The sequence below is a fragment of the Seriola dumerili genome, unplaced genomic scaffold (assembly GCF_002260705.1).
Source record: "Seriola dumerili isolate Sdu_G_001 unplaced genomic scaffold, Sdu_1.0 BDQW01000043.1, whole genome shotgun sequence".
Lineage (NCBI taxonomy): Eukaryota > Metazoa > Chordata > Actinopteri > Carangiformes > Carangidae > Seriola > Seriola dumerili.
Genome location: NW_019174298.1, coordinates 1,082,806 through 1,107,572, shown reverse-complemented (window position 1 = coordinate 1,107,572; position 24,767 = coordinate 1,082,806). Strand labels below are relative to the sequence as shown.

The following is a 24,767-nucleotide window of genomic DNA, read 5'->3' as shown; positions in this document are numbered from 1 at the left end:
TCACGTACAACCTGTCACACACACAATGAATCAAATAGAACAACAGGCACATTAAACTGCACTTCTCTTTTTTAAGTAGCTATAGAGAGTGTGAGACCAGGATTCAGACTGGACATTAAGGAGTAAATACCAGCCATACTTCTTCCTTCAATGGATGTTTCTGTAAAAAAAATCTGTAGATCTGAGCTGATCACACAGACTTTGAGTACTTAATTTAGCGTATTAGAATTTCTGATGAAACAAGAGCAGAAAACGAAGCTATACAACATTATCCTGCTAAATCGACTCAGACTAGATTCCTGCTGTCTTCAGCCTACCGCTTATTCTGTAAAACCTGACTGGTGTTTATACTGGACTTACTGGAAGCTGCACTGCGGGCTGTGGTCCTGAACCAGCTCTGCTGCTCAGCTCCTCCTGTCTGTTGTCTGCAACTATTTGAAGCAACTGGGATTTTTCTGGATTTTAACTTCTTTTCTCTGAGATTTTCAGACACATTTTTTATGTTTAACCTTGTTACTCAACCGAACGTAGTTTGCCTGCGAGGCAGATGATGGTCACACAGAATCACAGACTGCAGCCTGCTCAAGTGGGCCAATCGGCAAACAACGCGCTATCGATCCCTCTGCCTCTTGCTGTCTCTCTCTCCCTCTGTCTCTCGCCCTCTTTATTTTTTAATTTTTTTTTTTCACCTTGAGCCACCGACCCAATAGCATACTGCTAAAAGCTGTTGTGAATTTGATGTTGAATAAAAGTCATAAACTTACTCTGAGTAGTTGTCAGAGTTTATTTAAAGGACCTAACACGACAGCCTGCACGATCTATTTATACAATTATTGTGTTTACCGACCCTGTCACTGGCCCTTGCGGCCCAACAACCAGCCCGGCCCACCAGGAATCTTCCCGTGCCTCCCGATTAGCCACTCCGTGCCTGAACATACACACATACACACCCTGAGAAGAGGTGGCAGGGTTTATACTATTCTTAGGGTGCTGTCATGGCTCTGCCTTTTGAGTGAGTGTGTGTGTATATGTGTACTCTACAGGGGGTTTTGCCAGCTGAGCCTAAACCAGAGTGACAGTTCTGTGCTCTCCTAATGAAGACTACACGATCAGGTTCAAATGACAACAAGAAGCAAGGAAATAAAAAAGAGAACAAATACGCTGCTTGTAGGTATTGCTGACACATTTCTAAATAGGCGGATGATGATTACTGCTGCAAGGCTTGTGTCTGTGGTGTTTGATTGTGATGTTAATGACTTTGAGCACATTTGTATGTTGCGTTGCCTCAGTGTTATCAGTGGACGGTGTGGCACAGCTCTGATATAAAAAAGCATCCTTAATCAGGCAGCTTGGTTGACAAGGGCACTGGTGTGGATATGTCTGTGTGAATAAATGTAAGTAAGTAAAGTAAATGTAAGCACATGGGTGTGTATTCGTGTGTGACCCCAAGGTGCACTGGGAACCCATTTACAGGCTAACCATGCTCAAGGCTCTTTGATCTACAGCCAGTGGTATTCAGAGCACAGGGAGGTCTAGAGTATAGCTGTAGGCTAACTAAAACACACACATACACACACACACACACCCTAAGGGAAGCCAGAGGGGTGAGAGGTCAATAACACGGCTTCCATCTTTTGCCCGTGAGCCATCACATCTTACATCTCTTCTGTATCGCTTCACTCGTTCCTCTTTCCCCTTTACCTTATTTGTTCCGCTGGACTCCAACTCCCCCCCCCAAATCCTCCACCCACCGCAATCTGTATCTCTCAATCCTCGGAAATCTGTCTTTGCATCACTTCACTCCACTTCCCCTGTCATCTTCCGTGTTTATCGTAAGCTGTGATTTACATATCTTAATGACTCATTTGAACCGAGTGGATCTGTTTGTGTGTTTTTATGCGTGCTTGTTTGTCTACCGGCTTTATTACCATGCGGTAAAATGAGAATACGTCTCATAAACTCCTCGGAGACCAGCGTAAATGTGTGACATGTTTAGGTTGAGACCTCAGCCCTTGATTACAAAGGAGCTCAGGTGCCTTGTGGGAGATTTGCCGCATACCTGGGTGTCAGTGTGTTTCGATGTGTTTGCACTAGCAGCAGCAGATACCTTGGTAAAAACAGGTACACCAAGGTGGCGCATTCTTTTGGCTTCTTGATTTTACCTACGGTACGTTGTCTGATGTGAACCATTCCGGCTCCCTTTTCCCTGGTGCAAGCTTGAGCCCCTCTGTTTACTTGTTGAGACAGTCTATTTCTCGTTTCTTCCCAGGGGGTGTCCTGTCTCTTATTTTTGATTTCCTGATAACCTCCCCTGGGTCTCTATGGAAGCTTACGGCTACCCGGCTGCCTGCTGACTTTTACATCAGGGAGTGAGAGGAATGGATTATAAAAGGCAGTCATCTAGAGATAATGAAGAGAAACAAAATGCCAATGCTCATTGCTCAGGGTGCTGTGGGAATTATAGGGAGGTGTTATTGCTATTTTTTAAACATTATTGTAGGATGCGAGATGCGATTTGTTGGAGTCAGATACATGAGGACAATACCCCTGGGTCATCAGGGTCACAAAAATAAACAAGTTATTTCCACAAAACTCATGCGACACGATAATTACATTCACTGTGAACCACTCATGGATGAACACACAAATACAAATCCCAAAGGCCATACAACAGCATGCGCATTTACACACTTTAGATACACACACAGACTACAAGCTGAATATCATATGGATTTTTTTTTCCCTAGTCCATTTTCTGTATTTTTTTGCTTAACGGTTCGCAACCCTCTGGACAACCTGTGTAAGCGGGGTTGAACACTAACATAGAAGGTTGTTACAAGACATAGTTTTGTTGTTGCTGTCATTTACCACAGTAGCTAGCACATTATGAGTGTATAAAAACTGTTGCCTTTGTAATTGAGAAATCAATACCTAATTTGCTACAGTGGTCTCGCCAGCCATTGTGTTTAAGTCTGTGAGTTTCTGAAGGGCAGTGGCCTCCAATCCCTCATTTGGACATAAAGGGGCATATGAAAGGCAAATACCCCAGCCTGTCTGCATTCAACACAGAAGAAGAGATGACACTGTTTCTTCTACACTGACTTCTATAGTGCCCGAAGCTGAGCATGTTCTGATTGAAGGCTGGTGTCTTACCTTAACCACCGTGACCATGCCATCATTAGTGACGGGGTCAGTGCGGATGGTGAAGTGCCCCGATGGGTCTCCGCTGATGATCCTGTAGATGGCGTTCCAGTTAGGTGAGTGTGGCTGGTCAGCATCTATCACCGTCAGATTAGTCACCACAACATCCACTCGATTTTCTGGGACCTCACCGGAAAACTGCAGAAATAGATGAAAATGTTACCTTGTAATATGTTGATTTGATATCTCTCTTTTCCATTTTTGGCTTGACCGCAATAGTAAGGGCCAGCCCTATAATTGTGAATGTCCATGAATGACTGAATGACTGACTGAGTGAGTGGTCATAATTTCACTATTGGTCGGCCGAATGCCATGTGACTGAGTTGGAGTTTCCCTATTAGCCATTGCTCTTTCAAAATGAATAGGCGCAAACAGTTTTCCATTTAGGGGGGTGTTGCTCCAGTGTTGCCAACTTAGCGCATTTGTCATGAGATTTAGAGACTTTTTTCAAACAAGACAAGATATAAACATATGACTGGACTGTGTATTGGTCCAAAATGTGGGCTTAGGGCTACACCTCTTGTTTCGGGCAGTTACCTTGCTGCCCTGGTTTTGCGGCTGCTCGAGAGCTGCAGGGAAATGGACTATGGCTTCCAATTCACAGAGCCTCACCTCCATTACAGCAATAATCTACTTTCATTACATTAGCGAATAAAAATGAGGCTGAAAAAGGGTTGAATCCGGCTGACACTAGGCACAATGCAAATAGGACACAATGATGTTATTTGGTTACAGCGGTTCCACAACAGTTTTCAACTACATCCTCAATTTTGCACTTTGGTCACACTTCAGCCATGTACTAGGTTTTGACCTAGTCTTGTTTTTATAGAGCCAGTCTTCCTTCCATGTTTTCAGGTAGAATAAGTTTAATGATCTCAATTTTACCACCACTGAGTTGTAAACAAGCGGTAAACCTAGCTGTACACCAGCAAGCATATCCACACAGGGCCGTTGTTCCAGTTTCAGTGTTTTCTGCTTTTTCTGCCTTCCCAGTACTCATCCTTGATGAGCAATAATATTTCATTCCTTTGAAAGCCAGAGTGACAAAGGAGAGAGAGAAAGGAGCCAGCAGTGGGGAGGGTAAAAACAGCTGTTTGAGTGTATATGAGTGGCTTTTAGTTGTCCCCGTGCTGTACAAACACATGTGCTTTGTCCTGATAAGCCTGATGAGGAGTGAGCTGCTGTCTGTCATGTGTCTGTTATGGTGGGGATTGATCAAAGCCATATAGGCTCAGGGGATAAAGCCCACAAAGACGAACCAACAACAGCAATGACGGCACCGCTACCCTGTAAAACACAAGTCAACCACAGCCCCACCCACACGAACAACCCATCAACTCTTTACCAATCATGTGGGGTCAGAGGGTGAGCATGTTGGTGTGTCTTCACCTCATCTCGAAGCAACAGGCATGTAGCACCGTACAGTCACCGTGTCACCATGGGTAACAGGCGTGGAAGAGCCACTGAGCTGCTTATGTGAGTGTAGGATATCAAAGAGCAAAGCCCCAGACCAAACACTCCGACGGACCATAATACCCTGCCTGGCAACCCTCGCATCACCCAGCAAACAGCCGACAGCAGCGGGCAGATTAGGGGGCTGCGTCAGGAGAGCTGCTCAGAGACTCAATGACATTCTTAAGACAACAGACAAGTCCGGGTGGTCCTGATGCACTGCCTGCGTCGGATAAGTAGGCAGGCTGTGGTATGTTTGTGTCATGGCAAGTGTGTGTGTGTGTGTCTGTGTGTGTGTGTGTGTGTGTGTGTGTGTATGTGTGTGCTTGTGTGGTTTATTACTGTGGATCGGTTCAGGGGCTCCCCAGTGCCAATTCAATAAAATAAAACTTGAGAGATGGTTCTTCAGCTCCTAAGGGCCCTTAAGCATCTTCTTTCTCTGTACACAGTAACAACTAAGGCAAACAAGATCTGATGAGAGACTTTGAAGGGTCCATTGCAACTTTTATTATCGATACCCCCGTTTAAGGTTTCTTCTCTTGTTATCTCTTTACAAAGTGGGGGATTGAAAGGGGTTACATCAGGCATCCAAACCTTGTGTAATAAAAATCTTATTTATTTTCCCCATAGGCAATCTTACATGGCATGACAATTTTAAATTCACTGCACATAAAACTCTATCATTACAATCACTTAGAAAATTAATTCCACATTGCCAAATTGCAAGAGAAAACTGTGAAATGCACAAGATTGTGTGAAGAACAACTTTTAGCATTTCAGGTTAAATTCAAGAGTGAACTTCCCAGTAAGAATTCAAAGTGAACTATTTTTTCTAGAATGAGCAGTTCTTCCCGATTCTTGACTATATTCAAGCTGTTCTATCTCTTTCAGACATTTATGATTGTGAGCTTTGACGTTTGGTGGGGTTATTGTCAATAATGGATTGTGATGCAACATTTGTGAGCTTCAACAGAGAGAATTATAATCTCACTTGGGCCTGTACTCCTTCTTTCACTCTCTTAATGATTTATCAGATGAATACTGCTTTGACACTTATTGTGTACTGCAGTAATGATTGTTTCAATGGTGAATTGTTGTATGACCATGGTGTCTTTCAGCAAAGGCTCAGACTCTCTCTGATCTCTCTATGATACTGTAACTTGTCCCCAACTGGTGGACCGGAAGAAAGGAAGGGGGAGCTCTTGTGAATGTGACTGGCACAGAGTGCAGTGACTTTCTCACAGCACTTGACAAAACACCTCTTGCCAACAGCCTCACCCTCCTGTCACTATTTTGGCAGTGGGGAAAGACTAAAGCAGGAAAGGGGACTTGAAAGGAGAGCAAGGAGAAGTGACAGGAAGCTTCATCATAGGAACATTGTGAGGACAGTAAAGGAAGGAGGACAACAAAGAACTGCAGTGGATCCTGCACAGAGATACCTCTGATTCTCTACACACTACACAGTCATTGTTACAGTATACTGTATGCACATACAATTAAGACATTAATAACTCTTTTTCAGTTTATTACATCTATCCGCATCACAGAAATAATGCAAAGCATACATGCAGCCCTGAGTAGGCACCCGAAGCCTACACGTACATACACATACACCACCCCTTGCCGTAATGAAAAATAGGCCAGCCTCTGATAGGCATGATGAAATATTAATCATCAACATTAAAGACAAATTCCCCAAACTTTATATTTCTGGGACACGTTGAAAGATCTATGGGGTTTATTGCAAACACTAAATATTTGCATAATGGCCTGCATTCTCAACAAAATGGCTTTTATGTTATCCCACCACTGAAATGGGTGATTTATGAAAGGAGTGGGTAAAAGTGCTCTGCTCATCGTGGCTCCAAAACCTCCACTAAAGTTTATCATCAATATCCATGATGTGGCGATGGAAATGCACTTAAACACGGTGGAATACAGTTACAGAGTATCAATCTATTACTGGCCACTATCATCAATACACCACCATCAGTAGAGAATCTTAGTGCAAGGGGGTGGGGTGGGGGATGCCGAGTCAGGAAAGACTTCTGATTTACAACAGGGCATGTCTATGCTTTATCATTGCCGCCGTGGAAAATAGCTCCTGTGACTAAATAATCCCTCATTCTTTCTCCTCTCCCCATCATTCTCTCAACACTTTTTTATCATCTGGGAGTCTGGTGGTGGTCCAGTCATCAACTCCTCTCCCCTCTTTGTTGTCTTTTTGCTCACCATCTCCTTTGTGTCTTATCCTTTTTCTTCCTGTGCCCCCTCTCTGTTCATTTCCTGCTGTGTGTGATGTAGCAGTTCTCTGATGAGCTCGATGGCTGACACATGCTTTACCGCCATTGCTAACTCATCATTATAAGGGTCTTAATAGCCCCCAGGGCATGTGCTAATGCTAACTCCTCGGCTTCCACCTCAAAGAGCCGAGTCTACTGTAGTGCTGATACGGCCTCAGCTGCTTTCCCCGCAGTTGCAGAGCTAAGCACCTTATCTACCCAAAAGGCCTCTGCTCTCATCACCACTGATAGGAAATCACACATAGTGAATAATTCTGACACCTGAAGCCATACTGACACCTAGAAAGGTTTTTCATAACAGGAAACCGGAATGCAGACAAACTAATTTTTTCTTCATCTCCACTGCCCTAAACTAATGCATGTCTTCGACACAAAATAAATAAAACTTTGACTTTTGAGACTTTCATTCCAACCAACAGTCAGTGAGAGATACTGCTGCCACCTCAGCTGTTCCACCCACACATCTGAACACTCAGTGGCACTGAGAGAAATAACCAGAGAGTTAAACTAAGGTGGAGTGGAAAAAAGAGAGATAAACTTTTTAACAACACTAAATCTTCCACTTCACCGATTCATTTAGGGATGATGTCGCTGAATATCACCACCAGTGACATGATACATTACATACGTACATTACTTACTTTGGGCTTTTAAACTTTACCTCACTCTTAATAATGGCTTTCTGTAATGTAATCATTATTTTAAATATCACAATCATGACAACAATCATCTATGATTTGCTGGCTCTAGTTTTCTTGCTGATGAAAGTCAATGATATGGATTAGTTTTTGCTTGTGTGTGTGAGTGTGAGTGAGTGTGCAGCCTTTACAAGGAAATGAGTAAGTACCCTTTGCACTTCATAACCCTCCCTCACCGTCCTTGTGTAAATCTTCCTGTGTAACAACATAACACAGTGTTGTAGTCATTTCCTTTCTCCTTTCCTCATTCCATTGTTCCCTCTTTTTCATTCTCCCCACTATCTCATCTTTAATGTCTTTCTCTCTCTACCCTTTTTTTTCCCTTCAACATACTCATCATGTCCACCCCCCTTCCCTGAACCCAAACCCTCTCCTTCTAAAAACTGTCACCCTTTCCCCACTCCCTGATTTGTAGCAACTCACAGTTCTGGAGGTCAGCATGGGAGGGTTGTCGTTGATGTCTGTGACAGTGATGATGGCGGTGGCTGTGTTGGAAAGGCCAAAGTTCAGGTTGCCCTCCATGTCCGTGGCCTGCACGATGATGGTATACTGGGACACTTTCTGTTAAAGGCAGAAACATAAGAGACAGGAGTGAGCAGTTATTCGTCCACAAAAAGCTCTCTCTTCCATGTGTCTACAGCGGCAGCCACAGACTGTGACTCCCAGAGGAAAAAAAAAAGCTGAGGCTGTGTTCTGTTCTATAGTCGCTGTCCATGGTTTTATTTGAGACACAGAATCGCAAGGGTGAAGTCTTTCATTCGACTGAGTTGAAACCTCCTCAGCGGAACATATCCAGACTTCACACCATCTGCAAAGGCTGCACTGTGAAGCCTCCCCATGGGTGTGTCATCAAAGACATCACTTATTCACTGCCCCTGATGGACAGATGTGAAGACAATGTTCCAACTGGAAAAGATTAATAGACTATCTATGGAGAAAATGATATGAGAGAATGATAAATGCCATTTCATCTTTTAAAATGACACAGTGTCACTTCACTGTAAGCTGAAATATGGCTCTCTTATTTGTATTTTTGTACTTGGGTGTGTTTGTGGGCTTGGAGCCATGCCGCTCCTTTCCCATTCTCCTTTCCTACGCGCCTCCCTCTGTTTGCCGGCATCCTCTGTCTCTTCTTCTGTCCCATGGTGCAGTTAATGGGCTGCAGGAAGGATGGAGCCCAGGAGCCGACAGTCTGGATAATGTGTCTCGTCACTGAGATTCCCAATTACATTCCCAGTGTCTCTCTCACCTGCTAATTACCGAGTAAATATCCCAATTAGGCCAGGACGCCACATCATGAAGATTAGACAGCTCCTCTCATCTTGATGCTAGATGAGATGTTGAACTCCAACCTTGTACACACACTCTCATTAACACCCATACGCACACACAACCAAGCACCCACAAACATCCGCAAGCACACACACACACACACACACACACACACACACACACACACACACACACACACACACACACATCTTTTTCTCCATATCTTGTTTAGAAGCAGTGCTTGCCTGACTGTCCCATCAGCCTGTGTACAGCATGTACACAACACTCTCACTAATTAGACAAGGGAGTAATTATGTAGAGCTCCTCTGAACCTCTCAGCATTGCAACAACACCACAGCATACCCAGGTTCCTCTGGAGGACTGAGGTCTGTTACTGTCAACAAGCTTTTTAAAGTCCACTACAGACCAGTGGAAACCTTTAGAAGAGAAATCTGTGTGGGAGTTTATAAAGGAGAGGAAAAAGACATTTCAAAAGTGAAGAACAGAGGAAAGGATAAGAGACAGCAGGGAATGCAGTTGAGGCACAAGGGAGAAGGATTACCAAAAATAGATGCCTGTGTTTTTGTTTTTTCTTCTCTTTTTGTAGCACCTAACACCTCCAACACCCCAGCCCAAGAAGGAAAAGGAGACACATAAACTTTCAAAGTTTCAAAGGGCCAAAGTGCTGACTAAAAGTGGACCAGGGAAGCACTGCAGTGTGCTGCGTAGCATCTTCCTAGTTTATGTACAGTATAGAAGCTCTGATTTTTCTCCTGCAAGACGTCTTATCTGCTCTCTGAGAAAAATGTTACAGGAAAACACAAGTATGTATTTGTAAGCAACAGAAACTGTGTGTAATTGTGCACACATACAAAAGTATGTGCACAAGTACATTTGTGTGAGAAATAGATACATCGTAATCGTGTTTATGTCTGTGCGTGTACAGCATGTGTGCGTGCTCTTGTACACCTGTCTTTGTGAGAGCCAATTTGAGTTTTAGATCTCGAGAGAGACAGCGTGTTTGGAAGTTGGGGACAGATTGGCTGGTTGTCATTTCTTCTATGGGCTGTTTCATCTCTTCATGGGTCTCATATTAAAAAGCATTCTCCCTATCTTGATTCTGCCCTTACTGTGATGGGATCTCAAAGAGCAAATTAGGTCGGTGCAGCTGACGGATTTATCAGCAAGCGTGGTCCCAGGTCAAGTGAAGTGATGCTGCTCTATGGGCTTTGCTTTAACTCTGCCAAGGCAGGGGTTTCTGCCAGGCTTGGTAGAGAGAGCAGGAAGAGGCAGTGGTAGGTGAGCTCTCATCTTGTGCAAATGTTTGTCTTAAGAATATGGCCAACGCATATGCAGCACAGATGTGGTCTGGCTGACTCATCCATTCTGATTGCTATGCACTCACACTTCACACACTGCATTACGGGCTACATTTGTTTTCCTTCCCTGTAGTCAAGTGATTAACTTTTCATGGTTTATCAAGTTAATTAACTGAGTGAATCAACTCAATAGTTGATTCACTATTAATTGGTTGACAATAGAAAGTAGAGAAAACAGAGCCTAGGTGACATCTTCAAATTGCTTATGCTGTCCGAAACCCAAAGTCATTCATTTTTGCAATGATATAAAACAGAAAAAAAACAAACAGTAAATCAATTATAATAATAGATAATAGCTGACAATTAATGTTCTGTTCATCAACCAACTTATTAATCAAACAACTGCTTCAAAATGATGTGCATTAAAAAACAGCTCCCCTCCATACAGTTAAGATATCCAAGTACAGATTGTATGTTGATACCAGGTGTGAATGGGGTCTGAATCAGGGTGGGGAAAGTGATGGAGCAGAACTTGACACTCCCTCATTACCACCACTGATGTGCCCTTAAGCACTGGTGCTGCTCTCTGGCCAACCTGTGACATGCGGTTTCCAGGATTGAATGTGTGTTAACAATGTGATTGTAAACAGGGAGCTCCTGAAAAAGAGGAACACTGCTCTCACAGGATGAATATAGACAATAGGTTAGTGGCTAGGGGATGAATTATGTCAATAGGAGTCCTCTTCAGTGAAGAAGCACAAAGATGCTCGTGGTAGGGGGTTTAATCCTACATTGGGGGGGTGGGGGGGATTAGCAGTGTACAGATAAAACAAAGCAAAAATAAGCAGCAGATGTTCAGGCTTTTTTACTCCATGTTCCCTTCATGCCTCTCTCTCTCTCCCTTCCTCTGGTACCCTCATGTCTCATGTCCATCACCCTATCTTCTTTGCCAAATTCACACTCACTTACTCCACCCTCATTGTAATACCCCATCTGCCGAGGTCTGTTTTTGTTCTATTGCCCCCTACAGTTTCCTTTTTTTTCCACTCCATTGCCTGTGTTTTATCGAGTGTAGATGTGATTATATGGGCTTTTGTGTTTGTCTGACAGGTGTCAAGGGCATTCTATCTCAGATATTTCCACTCTATCTTCACCACACAAACACACACACACACACACACACACACACATACACACCCACAACACAACGTGAGCAGCCCACTGCAGCATGATGTGTTGTTAATAGGTCTGTCACTGGTGACAGTTTGGGACGATGATCTGTCTCCGAGATTTCTTTGCAGAGTTGTCACTGGCACATCCATGTCGCAAGAATAAACACATTTGGATCTTGTCACAACTTTTATAGCTCCATAAACAAGGTGACCGCAGAAGCAGGCAATTTGGTGTAAAAAAAAAAAAAGAAAAAAAAAAAGAAAGATGACTTGACGTGGGTGTGTGTCAGTGTGTGTGGTGACAAATGGCTACAAAACATTTTTAAGTCACATCTCAAGAGTGTCATCAGAGTAAACAATGCTGTTAGGAGCTGCTCCATAAACGAAGACAAAGGTGTATCTTCTAACCAGCTATAGTTCAATAATCAGTGTTCAGAGTAAAAGCATAATACAATCCTTATTTGTGATGATTATTTTTGCTTAATTTTATACGATTTTATCTTTAACATTAACGGCCTTTTGTGAATGCACGGGGATGTAGAAGACCAACCTCTCGATCAAGACCAGGTGCCACCGTCACAATATCTCCAGTCTCACTGTTGATGGTGAACATGTTAGGGATGGGGCTGTGCGGCGTCTGGGAAAGGATTCGATAGCGCACCATTCCATTAGCGGTGGTGTTGTCGTCGGCATCAAACGCCGACAGGTGCATCACATATGTTCCTGAGAAAGAAAAGAATATTTCTCAACGTGCACGTGCACAGGCAGCCAAGCATGCTGTAGCAGAAAGTAACAAGTAAATATGTCAAATTCAATTTCCATCAAAATTGAATTTATGTTAAAGCGAGACTAACTAACTAACTAACTTTTTAATATCATAGAAATAAAAGGCACCCTCGCCCACTTCAATACACTCAGGAGTTTTGCTGCTGCAGACTGACATGGTCCCTTATGGTAGCTAATGTTAGCTAACATTAGCTAGTTATTGGTGTGCAACTGAAATTACTGAAGCAGTTTCTTGTCTTCATCACTCTTTTCTACTTGAGATATTGTTTGACTAAGAACAGCAGCAACAAAAGCAGGTCAGCAGTGTTCCATATTTGCCCCTTGTAACCACAGTGGCCGCTGTTTGGCAAAATTTACATGTAGTTGTTTATATTCTAGTTGTTTCCATAAAATAAATGACTAAGTCCTCATTTAACTTTGAACATTTTGTGCTGTCATGCCTTTTATTGGCTAGTTTAAAGTGAAGCAACGAGAGGGAGAGGCTGCAGGTGCACTGTGCACACTGCACTGCTCTCCTTAATCAACCATCCTACAAACAGATTTTAATGACATACATTGGAAATAATCACACTGATGTTGGTTAATGTCTGCATAAAAGTGGTTAATAAACCATAACATGTTCCATAACAGTTTGATAACACTTACTATGATGTTCATTGATGTGTACAGATTTATGCCAGCAGAGAAATGTTGGACACCTATTTTGCAAAAAATCATGACTTCAACAACCAGAAGCAGGACCAGACACAGACATTCTGCTATAAGATAAGCTAAGCTTTTATAGCAACCTAATTCACATCATATTTTGCTTTTACTGATGAAAGGTATTTAGGTAGATAAGCCTTATAGCAAATTGATTAGTATGCACATGAATGTAGCTAAACTGTCTACATGTTTGATAAGACTCGCTTAAAAGGACCTATACAGATTTATGCCTGTTGGAAACATGTTCTGTAAGTGACAATCACTCTAACTTAAAGGACAAGTAAGTACAGACATAAAGTATATGCAGACACAGTTCTGTTGCAGACAAGAAGCCACAATCCTCCCATGAAGGCACCACTTGTTTGCATTCCTGCCTCCACGCACTCATATAACTGTGTGGGACCACTGCCTGTCACCCAATCTCTCCATCTCTCTCTCTCCCTCTTGCTCTCCCTCTCCCGTAGCTGATTCTAATTGCCAGAGATAGTGATATCATGCCAGTGACAGCCCCTGTCCGAGGATAATTGTAACCGCAGCTCCCATTTCAAACTTCATTACATTTCAAAGCAACATTTGTCAATGACTCGGCCAGAGGGAGCACTCTAAAGGCCTCTCAGCGAGACGAGAAATAAAAGGCAGCAGCAAGAGAGAGAGGGGAGGAGGAAATGAGAGAAACAGAGGACAGACTCCATATTTGGTTAGATTCCAAGCGGAGTGACTATCAGTCCTCCACACATCACTTTTTTCTAGAGATGGAGGGATAGAGAGAAGGAGATGAAGAATCACAATGTGTCACACATCGGCGGGGTAATTTCATTAAGCTGCACTCTTAGGGGGTTTAATGTGGACCCTTTGTACGGGCGTCCTAAGCTGTGCCTGACAGGATTAGGTCCCCATAATGACTCTTTAATTTGCAAACTAATTCAAGTCTGTAATTGGCCTTCCATTGAAACCACTGGAGCTCTAAATTCTAAAACTCTCTTTTTTTTATGATTATTGTTTAGCAGAATGTCATGCATGCCACAGAGACTTGTCTGCTGTGTGAGGGAAGGCTGAAGGGAAAGGAAGGCAGGCATGAAAAAGAAAGAAAGAAAGAAAGAAAGAAAGAAAGAAAGAAAGAAAGAAAGAAAGAAAGAAAAAAGAAAGAGAGAAATTAGTACCTGGACACCTCTTGAAATCACCCCTGGTGCAATAAAGTTGGGTTCATCAGGCTCACACTCACACACACACATGCACACAGAGAGCTCATCTTCGTGATTCTTTCGCTCTGAGGTTAGACATAAAATGACCCAGTGGTGCTACAGCGTGGTACATTTCATCCTCAATCTCCTTTCCAGCCTGAGCACCCTCTTTGGTTTATGGCCACTGCTGCAGCCAGCTAAATGAAAAGCCACTATAGGAGACAGATTCTCTGTCTGTCTGCTAAATCAGGGGGAATGGAAAATTCTCAGTTGTGTCAAAGATTCACTGGTGTAGTCATGCTTTTAACGACACCAGCCTCTCCTGATATAATAGTAGCTCGTCATCAGTCCACTCGTATCTAGCACCATCACACATTTCTTTAATCTTTCAAATCTTTCCAGTCTTTAATTAACTCGTCTACCCTGTAATTGCTCCTGCTTCACACTTCATGTTTTATCTATCCTTCCATCCATTCATATGTCAATACCTGGTTTAGAGCCTTCATCCACAGAGCCATTGTAGACCTGGTTTTTGAACTCGGGTCTGTTGTCATTCATGTCAATGACGAAGATGTACAGATCGATGGGGTTCTCGACCTGGTTCCCATTCATGTCCACAGCATGGGCACGCAACTGGGAGACACAGAAACACAAGAAATGAAGTTAGATCACAGCCCATAATTATTATTGTGGGAGCAGAGAGTAATGAATAGATGAATTATTTATGAGTCTGTGATGAGTGCTTGTATTCGTTTTATGGAGAAAATTATTTTGGTAAACATTTGGTGTTTAATGGATGAAAAAAAAATCTAATCTATCTTAAGGGTCTATCTATCTTACAAGGATGGTCTGCAGTTTCTACATTTTACATTAGTCTCCACTGGGGATAGTTTCCAGATAGTTTGGATCTCACTAATATCTCTCTAAACAGTGTCCTTTAACTGTCCTGATGCCAAAAATCAAGGTGAGAGAGGAGACCAGGTTATAAAAACATTGATACACTCATTTGAGTTATCCTCAAATATTACAGTGAACTCACAGAAATATGTTTTAGGAGCAGTGTGCTCTGAAAGGTGAGTAAGATACATTATTCTAAGGAGACCAGAGTAACTGTAAACATCTGTTAAAAATTAACCCTAAGGACAGAGTTTCTCAGGCAAATGTTGATGTTGGTGACTAAAGTCATGTCAATGCAGTTTAGTCTAGTCTAGTTCAGTTTTAAGGCTTGAAGGTTGTATTTATTTTATTTGAATTTTAAGATTTGTGGTTAAAGCTCTCTATAAGTAAGACTAGATACAGTGTAACCGTCAGAGCTAGTGCCTTAATAATTTAGAAAAATAGTAATATTTAATCATTTTAGAAATTTAGTCCAGGAATTTAACACATTTTGTTAGAGTGTAAATGTGTTGTCCCTCACTTTGGATAAAAGCGTCTGCCAAGAGTAAATGTAAATGTAAATGTAAATGTAAATGTAAATGTAAATGTAAATGTAAATGTCTGAAGGCACAAATGCCAGTTTAATTATAATGTGTTCACTGGGTTTATACAAATGCAAGTAAAAAAAAAAGAAAAGAAAAGCATTCGCTGTTTTGTCTAGTTGTAGTACCCCAGACTTCATTGTATACCGTCAACTTTTGAAACCAAACGTTCACCCTTGGTCTGCTGTCTACATTAATTACAGGCTTAAATGACCAAGTTGTATCTTTTAAAATTACTGTTCTTGCCTTAATTTTCACAGCAATTTTTCAAATAGTCGTTCCCATGTTTGAAAATCAGTTCTTTGTGGGGTACACGCCCTTATCCTTTCAGTGTATTCCCAACTGTCTCCACTCACAGAAGTGGACTTAAAAAAGGGAGAAACAACATAAATAAAAAACCAACAAACTGAGAGCAAGTGTTTTTATCCTTCAAGGTGAATACTTTCAAAGCACCTCTAAAACCAAAAAGAAAAATACCTGTGCCCTGTTTTCTGAATTTGGCATTTTACCCTGCTCATGAACACACTGACTGATAAAGTCTGCATTATTGAATTATACAGTACAAGTGTTTCAAAAAGCCTGAACCTAAAGAACAATATAGTAAGGTCTTCTGTAAAAGTCAGGATACCTTTCTTGCAGAAAAATTGCCTTCGTGGTCATGCACTTTCTCCAGACTTCTTATCTCTTTTACACTTAGTCCCCAGAAGTTTTTATCTCAACAGAAACCAAAACAAGAAACATCTTATTTTATTGGAAGTTCGGCTCTGCTGTGAAGTCAAGGTGTCTGTTTCAGGATCACGGTGTTGAAATCCCAGGCCAGACATTCTGTCTGATTTTGTTTGACAGAGAGTCCTGAAATCTCTTCACTTTCACTCTGACTCCACAAACACACTCAGCACATTTCAAATTCAACTCAGCTGTGCTCAGACGAATGGAATCACCAACTAGGATTTCTCACAAAGTTTGGACATGGAGTTATTACTGGAATCGATACGTGCTGTAAAATGTGTCCTCACTGCTTTCTCTCTTATTGAGGTCTGGATGGAAAAAAACAGAAGCAGAATGAATGAAAAGGAGAGCAGAGAAAAAAAAGTAAACTATCAGGGAAATGTTGAGTTTAAGTAAATGTTTGTGGTTTGTTTTTTTGCTCCATACATGAAGGTCAAAATAACAGACTGAAGTGGCATCTCAGAACGAACTCCACGGTTCTCTTTAAAGCTGTTTTGATTCACTTCACCTTACCTGGGAATGTTTATATCCCTGAACATGACTTATTCAGTGATATTCCTGTCAGGTGAAAGCATCGGGGATGTTTAGTTTATACGGACGGAAAAAAAATGAATTCAGATGCTATCTACATCCTGCTCATAAGAACATAGAATGATAAATATTTATTCTGTTGAAATGTCAGCAATCAATTTCAGACTAAGAACCTACAAACATTCTATGAGCAGATTGTAACATGAGCGTTTTCTCATTATGTATGGAGAATTGAGGGAATGGTACTCTTGCCATCTGAGCATGCCTGATTGGAAACGTGCTACCTGGCCACTGCAAGAGCATGAGAGCCAGATAAGTGAAATAGCCTCTAGGCTCGTTGTGGCAGGAAATGGAATAAGAAGCATTCTCCATCCGCATTCTTCTCCTCAGAGAGGTGAAGATCCTCTCCACTGCTGCCCATCCTCTCCTCTCCACTGTCTGCTTCCACTCTGCACTTCCACTGAAATTGTGTCTTCAGGTCTCACTGAGGTTAATTTGACTTTACTTTTTCCACTGCATTGTCTGATCTGTCCTGCACCCAATATCCGTGCGCTGCCACTGCATATCGCATCTCGGTGTGCTGTAACAGGCTAGGAGCCAAGCCTGTTATCTCTACCCACCCTCATCCCTCCGTCCCACATGCACCCACACCCTAATTCAATAACAGCAGGAGTCAGAGATTACCGCCATGTTTAAAGAAGGCAAAATGTAATTCTGGGTCCACATTAAAGTTATTATCTTGAAAGGCAAGGGGAGAAAACAGACCGTACCAGGCAGTGCTCGGCATTTGGCAAAGAGGAAGCATCCTGATAGAGATAACAGCAGACCAGACGCTCCAAGGTTTTTTTCCTCATAAGAATGCATCTTGTTGCACGGCTAGTTTTGAATTTCAGAGTGCTCATTCATTTGAAATAAAAAGAAGCAGACCATAACTTTCTTCTGTCCTTGCATGAAATATGAAGTAAACAAACGAAAGAGCACAAAGTCAAATTCTAACTTTGTGTGTGTGTGTGTGTGTGTGTGTGTGTGTGTGTGTGTGTGTGTGTGTGTGTGTGTGTGTTATAGTTTTCCTGGATGACGTTGCTCAGTGAGTACAATCTTCCCTGTCTTTAAAGTTATAGGCTTGAGGAAGATCATGTTTTGTACAGTCCACTTTAATTGCTGACCTGTCCCCAGCAGCATCTAGCGTGAGAAGCTTTTAATTGTACTACAGCATCTTTCTTCCTATGTTTACACGTACATCTCTACCTTGTCTCATCTGGTTTCTCCCTTCACTTTGTATTCCACAACAACTAACACTTCTCCTCTACAACAGAACATTGAGTTTAACTAAAGCAGCCTTTAGAAAGCCGGCACCTTTCTTAACAAATCACCTGATTGATTGGATTTTCTCGTGGGTATAAATCTGCTCAGCTCCCACAAAAAGCTAAAAGCCAGCTCAGCAGGAACGAAACTCAGACTAGGTTCCCATATAAATACAAGGATAGCGGCAGGTACAGAGACAGAGGGAACCCGACACAGAAACCTTAAGTGGTAAACCCAGTGTGGTTTCTCACTACTCCAAAGCGTTGGAGCTCTCTTTTCGTGGCAGCAGAAAGACTTATGGAAAGACTAGCTTATGCAGTATGACAAGTTAGTACTTTCTTAAATTTTAAAAGTGCTTTGCCAGACTGCTTGATATTTCCATTCTTAGACTAGCATGCACAGCACAAAGGCAAAAGAAGAGGCGCAAAGAGATGGAAGTTCCATTCAAATGAAGCAGAGCCAAGACAGGTGTTGGTATTTATGGAGAAAAAAAAAAAAACTGGGTTTAAACCAGCACAGCATGCACAGCATGAAGATGGCTGTGCTCACTGCACTGGGCCGAAAACATTTTCCATTACTGTTTATATACAGGTTAAACAAACTATATACAGTTTTAATTAGTCAGCTTTAGAGATGTTGTATTTTTAAACTTTGGGAAAAGGGACTCCAGTTGAACTAGCTGCAATAGTGTTGGGAGGTCAGTTGCCTTGCTCAAGGGCACATTAACAGAAACAGTTCAGAATAATTAAAGAGCCAGCCCAGCTCTGTCCAAAGGTTAAAATCATCTGCATATCAGAACCTCTAAATTATTCTAATTTAGAGTGTTTTTTTCTGGATTTTTGGGGATTTTAAATCTTGGCCAGGAGCACTGACTTCCTGTAAATGCAGTCTTTGTTAGTTGCCTGGCAACCCCATTGTGACAATAAGACTCCCAACTTGTTTCAACATTTATGTTTGTGTACATATTAAACAAACAAAATATAATGTTCTAATTAGAACATTTTTAAGTTGCTACTAGGCAAAAACACTGGACTTAGCCTCCCATGTGCTCTGCTAAGCTAACCGGCTGCTGGCTATAGATTCATATTTAGTGTACAGACATGTGGGCGGTATAATTCTTCTCATCTAACTCTTGGCAAGAAAGGGTATGAGTGCATTTCCTAAAATGAACAATTAATTCAACACAAAGATATGAGATTGATATTCATGATTACTCTCAGAGAGAAAGCCAATAAGAGTAAATCCCAACATCTTGCCCTCATCAAGGTTTTATTTTTCCACTAAATCATTTCTCTTTGATTATATCCTATCCAGATGGTAAGTATTTGGAGAGTTAAACATTTTTTGTTCCTTAGGGTCTGCGCTTCAGCATATTCTGTTTGAAATGAAATAATGGATATTACATTAAAGTGGCAAGTCTCAGCTTTAATTTGAGCAGGTTTACATCAATATAGAAGGAACATTGTGGGGGATCTAGCCCTTTTAACACATAGTACCCAAATATCAAGGGTTTAAAAATAATTGGACACTTGGCTATTAAATAATTTTTTGGGATGCTGTGTGGTGTTTCAACATTAGTTCATGCACAAAGAAGCCTCTCATGTGGCTCAGAGTTTATTGAGAATTAAGAGTTGCCATTTAGATTGAGGTGGATTATCTGTCAACATAGGGACTAAAGAAGTGACCATGCTAGTGAAGAAAACAATAATGATGCTAAAGAAAGCGAAAATCTATCAGAGCGATATCAAGGTGTTTGGTTTGCCAAAATCAACAGTTGGGTATGTTCTAAAAAAGCAGGTACGCACTGGGAAAGACTGCACAGCAAGTCAGGAATACTCTCCAGGATGTAGGCGTACGTGTTACCTTGCAAACTATCAAGAGATCAAAACCTCAGAGGATTCACCACAAGATGCAAACCCCACAGTAAGCCTAAATAACAGAGAGGTCAGGTTGCAAACATACAAAAAGAAATCAGTACATTTCTGGAAGAAAGTTCTATGGACTGATGAAACAAAAATGAACTTCTGTCAAAATGACAGCAAGAGGGAAGTGTGGAGAAAAAAATGACCCAAAGTAACCCCCTCATCTGTCAAACATGGTGGTTGTGCTGTTATGGCTTGGGAAATGTATGGCTACCAATGGAGGTGGAACACTGGTATTTATTGATGAGGTATACAGAGGTATCCCTCATCAGGTATACAGGTATACAGGAACATTCTGTGCTCAGATTCAACCAAACACATTGAAACTTCATCATTCAGCAGGACAATGATCCTAAACATGGCCAGAGCAAACAAAAGAGCTTTTCAGGGAGAAGAGGTGAAATATTCTTGACTTGCCAAGTCAGAAAGATGAGTTAACTTCATTTCTTAAGTTTAGGTTTTGACTTTCTTCAACTATGATTTTTTACCTCTGTTATGTATTATTTCACATAATCACAACTCAGATTTTGTGCTTGAGTTAAAATAGATCTGTATGCTGTATCTGTTTGGAGTTTTCAGTTTACAAATGAGCATGGATTCTTTGTTTTAAATAATTTATTGCGGCAAGCCTTATCTTTATCCGTCGTGAAAGGGTCTGCTGTACTGCTAGCAGTCACAATCAGCTCAAGAACACTGTTCCTCAATGTGACCACTATGACTCTAGTGCCGTACACAAGAAGAAGGTGCAGGGGTGCCTGAAGTACAGACCTCATGGTTTGCACTGTTTTTCTTTTGATCACACAGCAGTCCATCATGACACCTCCATCATGAAACTGCCCCAAATAGAAGAGTTTTTAACCTTAATGCAGTGCATGCTGGGAAGTGTATGCAAATAAGTTCATAATGTTTTGAAACAACTTAAACTGATGAGTTAGGTGAACAATCCATCTGACATTTTGTCACCTGAGCTCATGATTTTTAGTTCTGAAAGTGATAATTAAACAATTTTAACCTTGACACACACAAAATATTTAATTACACTTAGAAAGAAACATTTATTCAATATAACTTATTTTTTACAGCATAAAAGGATAAAGTAAACATGAAGTGAAAATTGTTTTCTTCCATTCCTCAACAAAAGAACAAGTTAGCAAAACTGGCTCTGAATGTGATGAATCACAAAATAAGTAATTACCACATTCTCTGACTCGTACTTCATTTCAGCCAGATGCTTTGCACACAGCGCTTCCACACGTAAGAGTGAAAAGGTGCAAATTGGAAATTCCATCATTCATTTCTAACATCACTGTGAAGTAAAAATGTGATTGTTTCTCACAGTGATCAAAGTACAAGAATGCAAATACATACACACAACTCTTCCAGGAAATGTTTTTGCTTAATGTAACAATGTAGTGCAATATTGTTATGTAATGTTTATTGAATGGATTTAATTAAATAGTTTCTAAACCTGATTTTTTATTTTTTTTCTCCATAATTTGTTATGTTGAGCAAATATATATCAGAGATGGCATTTTTATTATGCAGAACCACACTGGTTCTGCTTTAGACCCCTTTCTGTTGAGGTGGCAAAGAGACATATGTGTCAAAGGGTTAAATGTCCATATAATAATGGGTTTCATCTCAAAGGTCATGGCTGTTGTGCGCGGATGTATGTGTGAATGAGGGAGAGAGAGACACTCACATGGTAAGAAGAGCGATGTTCTCGATCGAGAGGTTTGGTGACGAACATCTTCCCGAGCACGGGGTCAATATTGAAGACCTCATTGGGTGGTTGATCTGCTCCAACCCCTGTGATGCTATATCGGATCGAGATGTCCTGGTCCTGGTCTGAACGAATCTGCATCACAAAAAACAAAGAGAGAAACACTAAATCAATCCAATAAATATTAAACTCTCATAACGTGTTTCACTGAGCAATAAACTTTTCTATCTCATTAGGTTTCAGTCTCTTCCCAAGAAACTAAACTCTCAGATCTCATGGCCAATCTACACCTGCTGGTGCAACATGTACTGTGAGGTGTTTATTATTCAAGGACCAGTTTGTGATATACAACCCTTGAGTTTAATATTTTGTCCTCACACAGTCTAAGAAACCTGATATTACATATTCACTGGAAACATGCGCAGGCACACAAACACACGAAGCCAGGGCACCCACTCTTGCACACACACACACACATTCATCACAGTTTGGCATTTCTAGCTACCACATACTCAAAGATTCCATTAGTGCTGCCGCAGGGAAAGCTATGCATTCTGTTTGGCAGAATTGGACTGCTTCAAAAGAGAAATTTAAATTCAATATTTCAGGGAGGGCGAAATGAAATCAACATATATTTACTGTTAACTTTGACAGTCAGCTAGGAGCCATTTTGGAAATACAGACAGGTTGTGAACAAAAATGACAATTAGATAGGTAGGTGAAAATATGAGGTTGTAATTGGTGTGTAATTAGGGAAGCAACAACAGGCAACATAACAATAAACACATTTTGAGGGGGTAAAAATGGGCAAGGCTGCACAGGAGAAAAGAATTATTCAATAGCTGTGGGAGAAGGGAAGCAGAAAGTTTTCAAAAAAAATTAGGCCTACATTTTGGTTCAGCTTTCCTGGCCACATATATAGCTAATAGGTGCATTAAGTGCAGAGCTAGGCCTGCGATTTGAACTGAAGTGCTGTGTAATTATGACTCATCTGGAGGAATCTTTCAATTTAGTGCCCAAATAAAGTCCAAACCTTCAAGCATACCATCTCTGTCCATTAACCACATGACAACCCATGAACATCAGTGGGTGAAAATGACTCAATCATACAATCATACACACACACACACAGCCATGGCCAACCTTTTTTCTTCAATCAATGACTATTTCAGTGGAGATCCTGAGTGCACCAGAAGAGTAAGACTGTCCAAAGTTGTCTCCATCTTTCACCACTCGAGGAACCAATTTAGCCACACTTTTGACACACCAGGAATTCTGCCCAGCTGAGAAAATAGCTGGAGCAACTAACAAGGACAAGGGAAGGACATACCGTATTAGACAGGTGTCATCCTGACTCTTCCTACTGGTGGAATAAAAACCTGTCACCATCACTGACAGTGCTGTTATCACCATTTTCTATCTCTTGCTCTTCATCAGCATCAGCATTATCATCAGCTCTCTTTTAGAGAGATAGAGTCAAGGTGTGTCTTTCTAATCAAACAAAAGCAATCAGTTACAGACACCTTAGCTGTAAGGATGCAAGAGGAGCTGTCACAACAGCCCACTAATGCTATTTGTGCATGTCTGTATATGTGTTTTCTTTGGGGAATAGCGGGAGGAGAATGTCAGAATGCTGTGCACATATCTCAGCAAATTACTGCTGACAGCTATGATAATTAACGAGCTGCAGGCATCGACTGCTATTACTTCAAAGAAACTCTGCCCGTTAAACACCAACAAACTAACAAATATCCAGCTAGCAGCTCAGTTGAACTCTCAACATAGCACCATTACCCTCCTGTATAGGCAAAGTAACCAGACCACAGCGCGCTGACTCCATCTACCTCTCCTGTCGCATTAGAAAATACAAGCAATTACTACACAGCCGCCTGCCAAACTGTCTCCCCCTCTCATTCACTCCCCCACCCCCCTTGTCTCTCCCTTCCTCTGCCCTCCCTCCTCCTTTCCGTCTCCTTCTCTCTCATCTCCACTCCGCCCCTTTCCTCTCATCTCTCCCCTCCGCTGTACTCCTTCTCTCTCTTTTTCTCTCTCTTTCTTTGCTTCAGGTCTCCGTGGGGACAGAAGCCATGCATGAAAAATGAAATTACTTCAATCCGTTGGCCTTGGCAGTGGTGTATAAATCCTCACCAGTTAGGAAGTGATAGCTCTCCATAATTCCATTTCGGTTTTCCCCGCCCCCCTGATTTCCTACCCGCTTCCAAGCCGTCCTGCTTGGGGGGGAAAAGAGATTCAGCTGCATGTTTCCACAGTCATTCCAGCCAATTAGCTCTCCCTCCCACAACGTTCACGTAGACGTTTTGAAAACTGTTGAGGGACGGCGCCAGAATCCTTATCCTCATCTGTTTGTACCAAATATTTGTGCATGGCTGCATGTGCACACATATGCACATTCAAGCGTGTACAACTGTGCTTTATATGGTGTTGAAAGATTTTGTTTATGCCAATTAATGATTTTAAAAAAAGGATTATACTTCAAAATTTTTTCACCTCTAATTCTCCCACTAAGCTTGTTTGGACAGTTCAGAGTCGACAACGAGCAATGTGATGACAAACTGCCGCTGCAATGACGTCTGGCTCATGATTAATAATGCATGTAATAAATCACAGGCATATATACATGGCTATGCATTAAGGGATCCAACAATGGCTGTCAGGGAAATGAGTCAGCTCGCTGTTGTTGCATGTTATCAGGCTCCTCCTTTTATCACAGAATATTGTGACAGGCAGGATGTCATTCCAACAGTAAGCAGCTTTCACTGTCATTTTGTCACTTTAGCTTCAGAAAGGCAGTGAATGTGTTGAAAAAAGCTCAGCATGAGATGAACATTAAGAGCTTCTCATGACTGTATCAGGACTTTTGATTTCCTTTAATGAAGAGGAAACTCTCTCTTTCTTGTTATACCACTATCTTTCACTTCACATGGGACACACAATAACACACATATAAAATGCCTCCATTGGGTAATACA

At 41.5% G+C, this 24,767-nt stretch overlaps 1 protein-coding gene across 1 annotated transcript in view; it reads right to left on the bottom strand.

Annotated features, from left to right (window-relative positions):
• The window catches only part of LOC111217407 (cadherin-4-like), a 226,301-nt gene that overhangs the window by 16,462 nt on the left and 185,072 nt on the right, over positions 1-24,767 (bottom strand). Inside the window, exons 6-10 of the mRNA XM_022739264.1 lie at positions 21,757-21,912; positions 14,578-14,722; positions 11,968-12,140; positions 8,078-8,215; positions 3,154-3,339 (exon numbers count right to left, since the gene is read on the bottom strand). Coding sequence (XP_022594985.1) covers positions 3,154-3,339; positions 8,078-8,215; positions 11,968-12,140; positions 14,578-14,722; positions 21,757-21,912 — 798 coding nt within the window. The remainder of the gene's footprint in view (positions 1-3,153; positions 3,340-8,077; positions 8,216-11,967; positions 12,141-14,577; positions 14,723-21,756; positions 21,913-24,767) is intronic.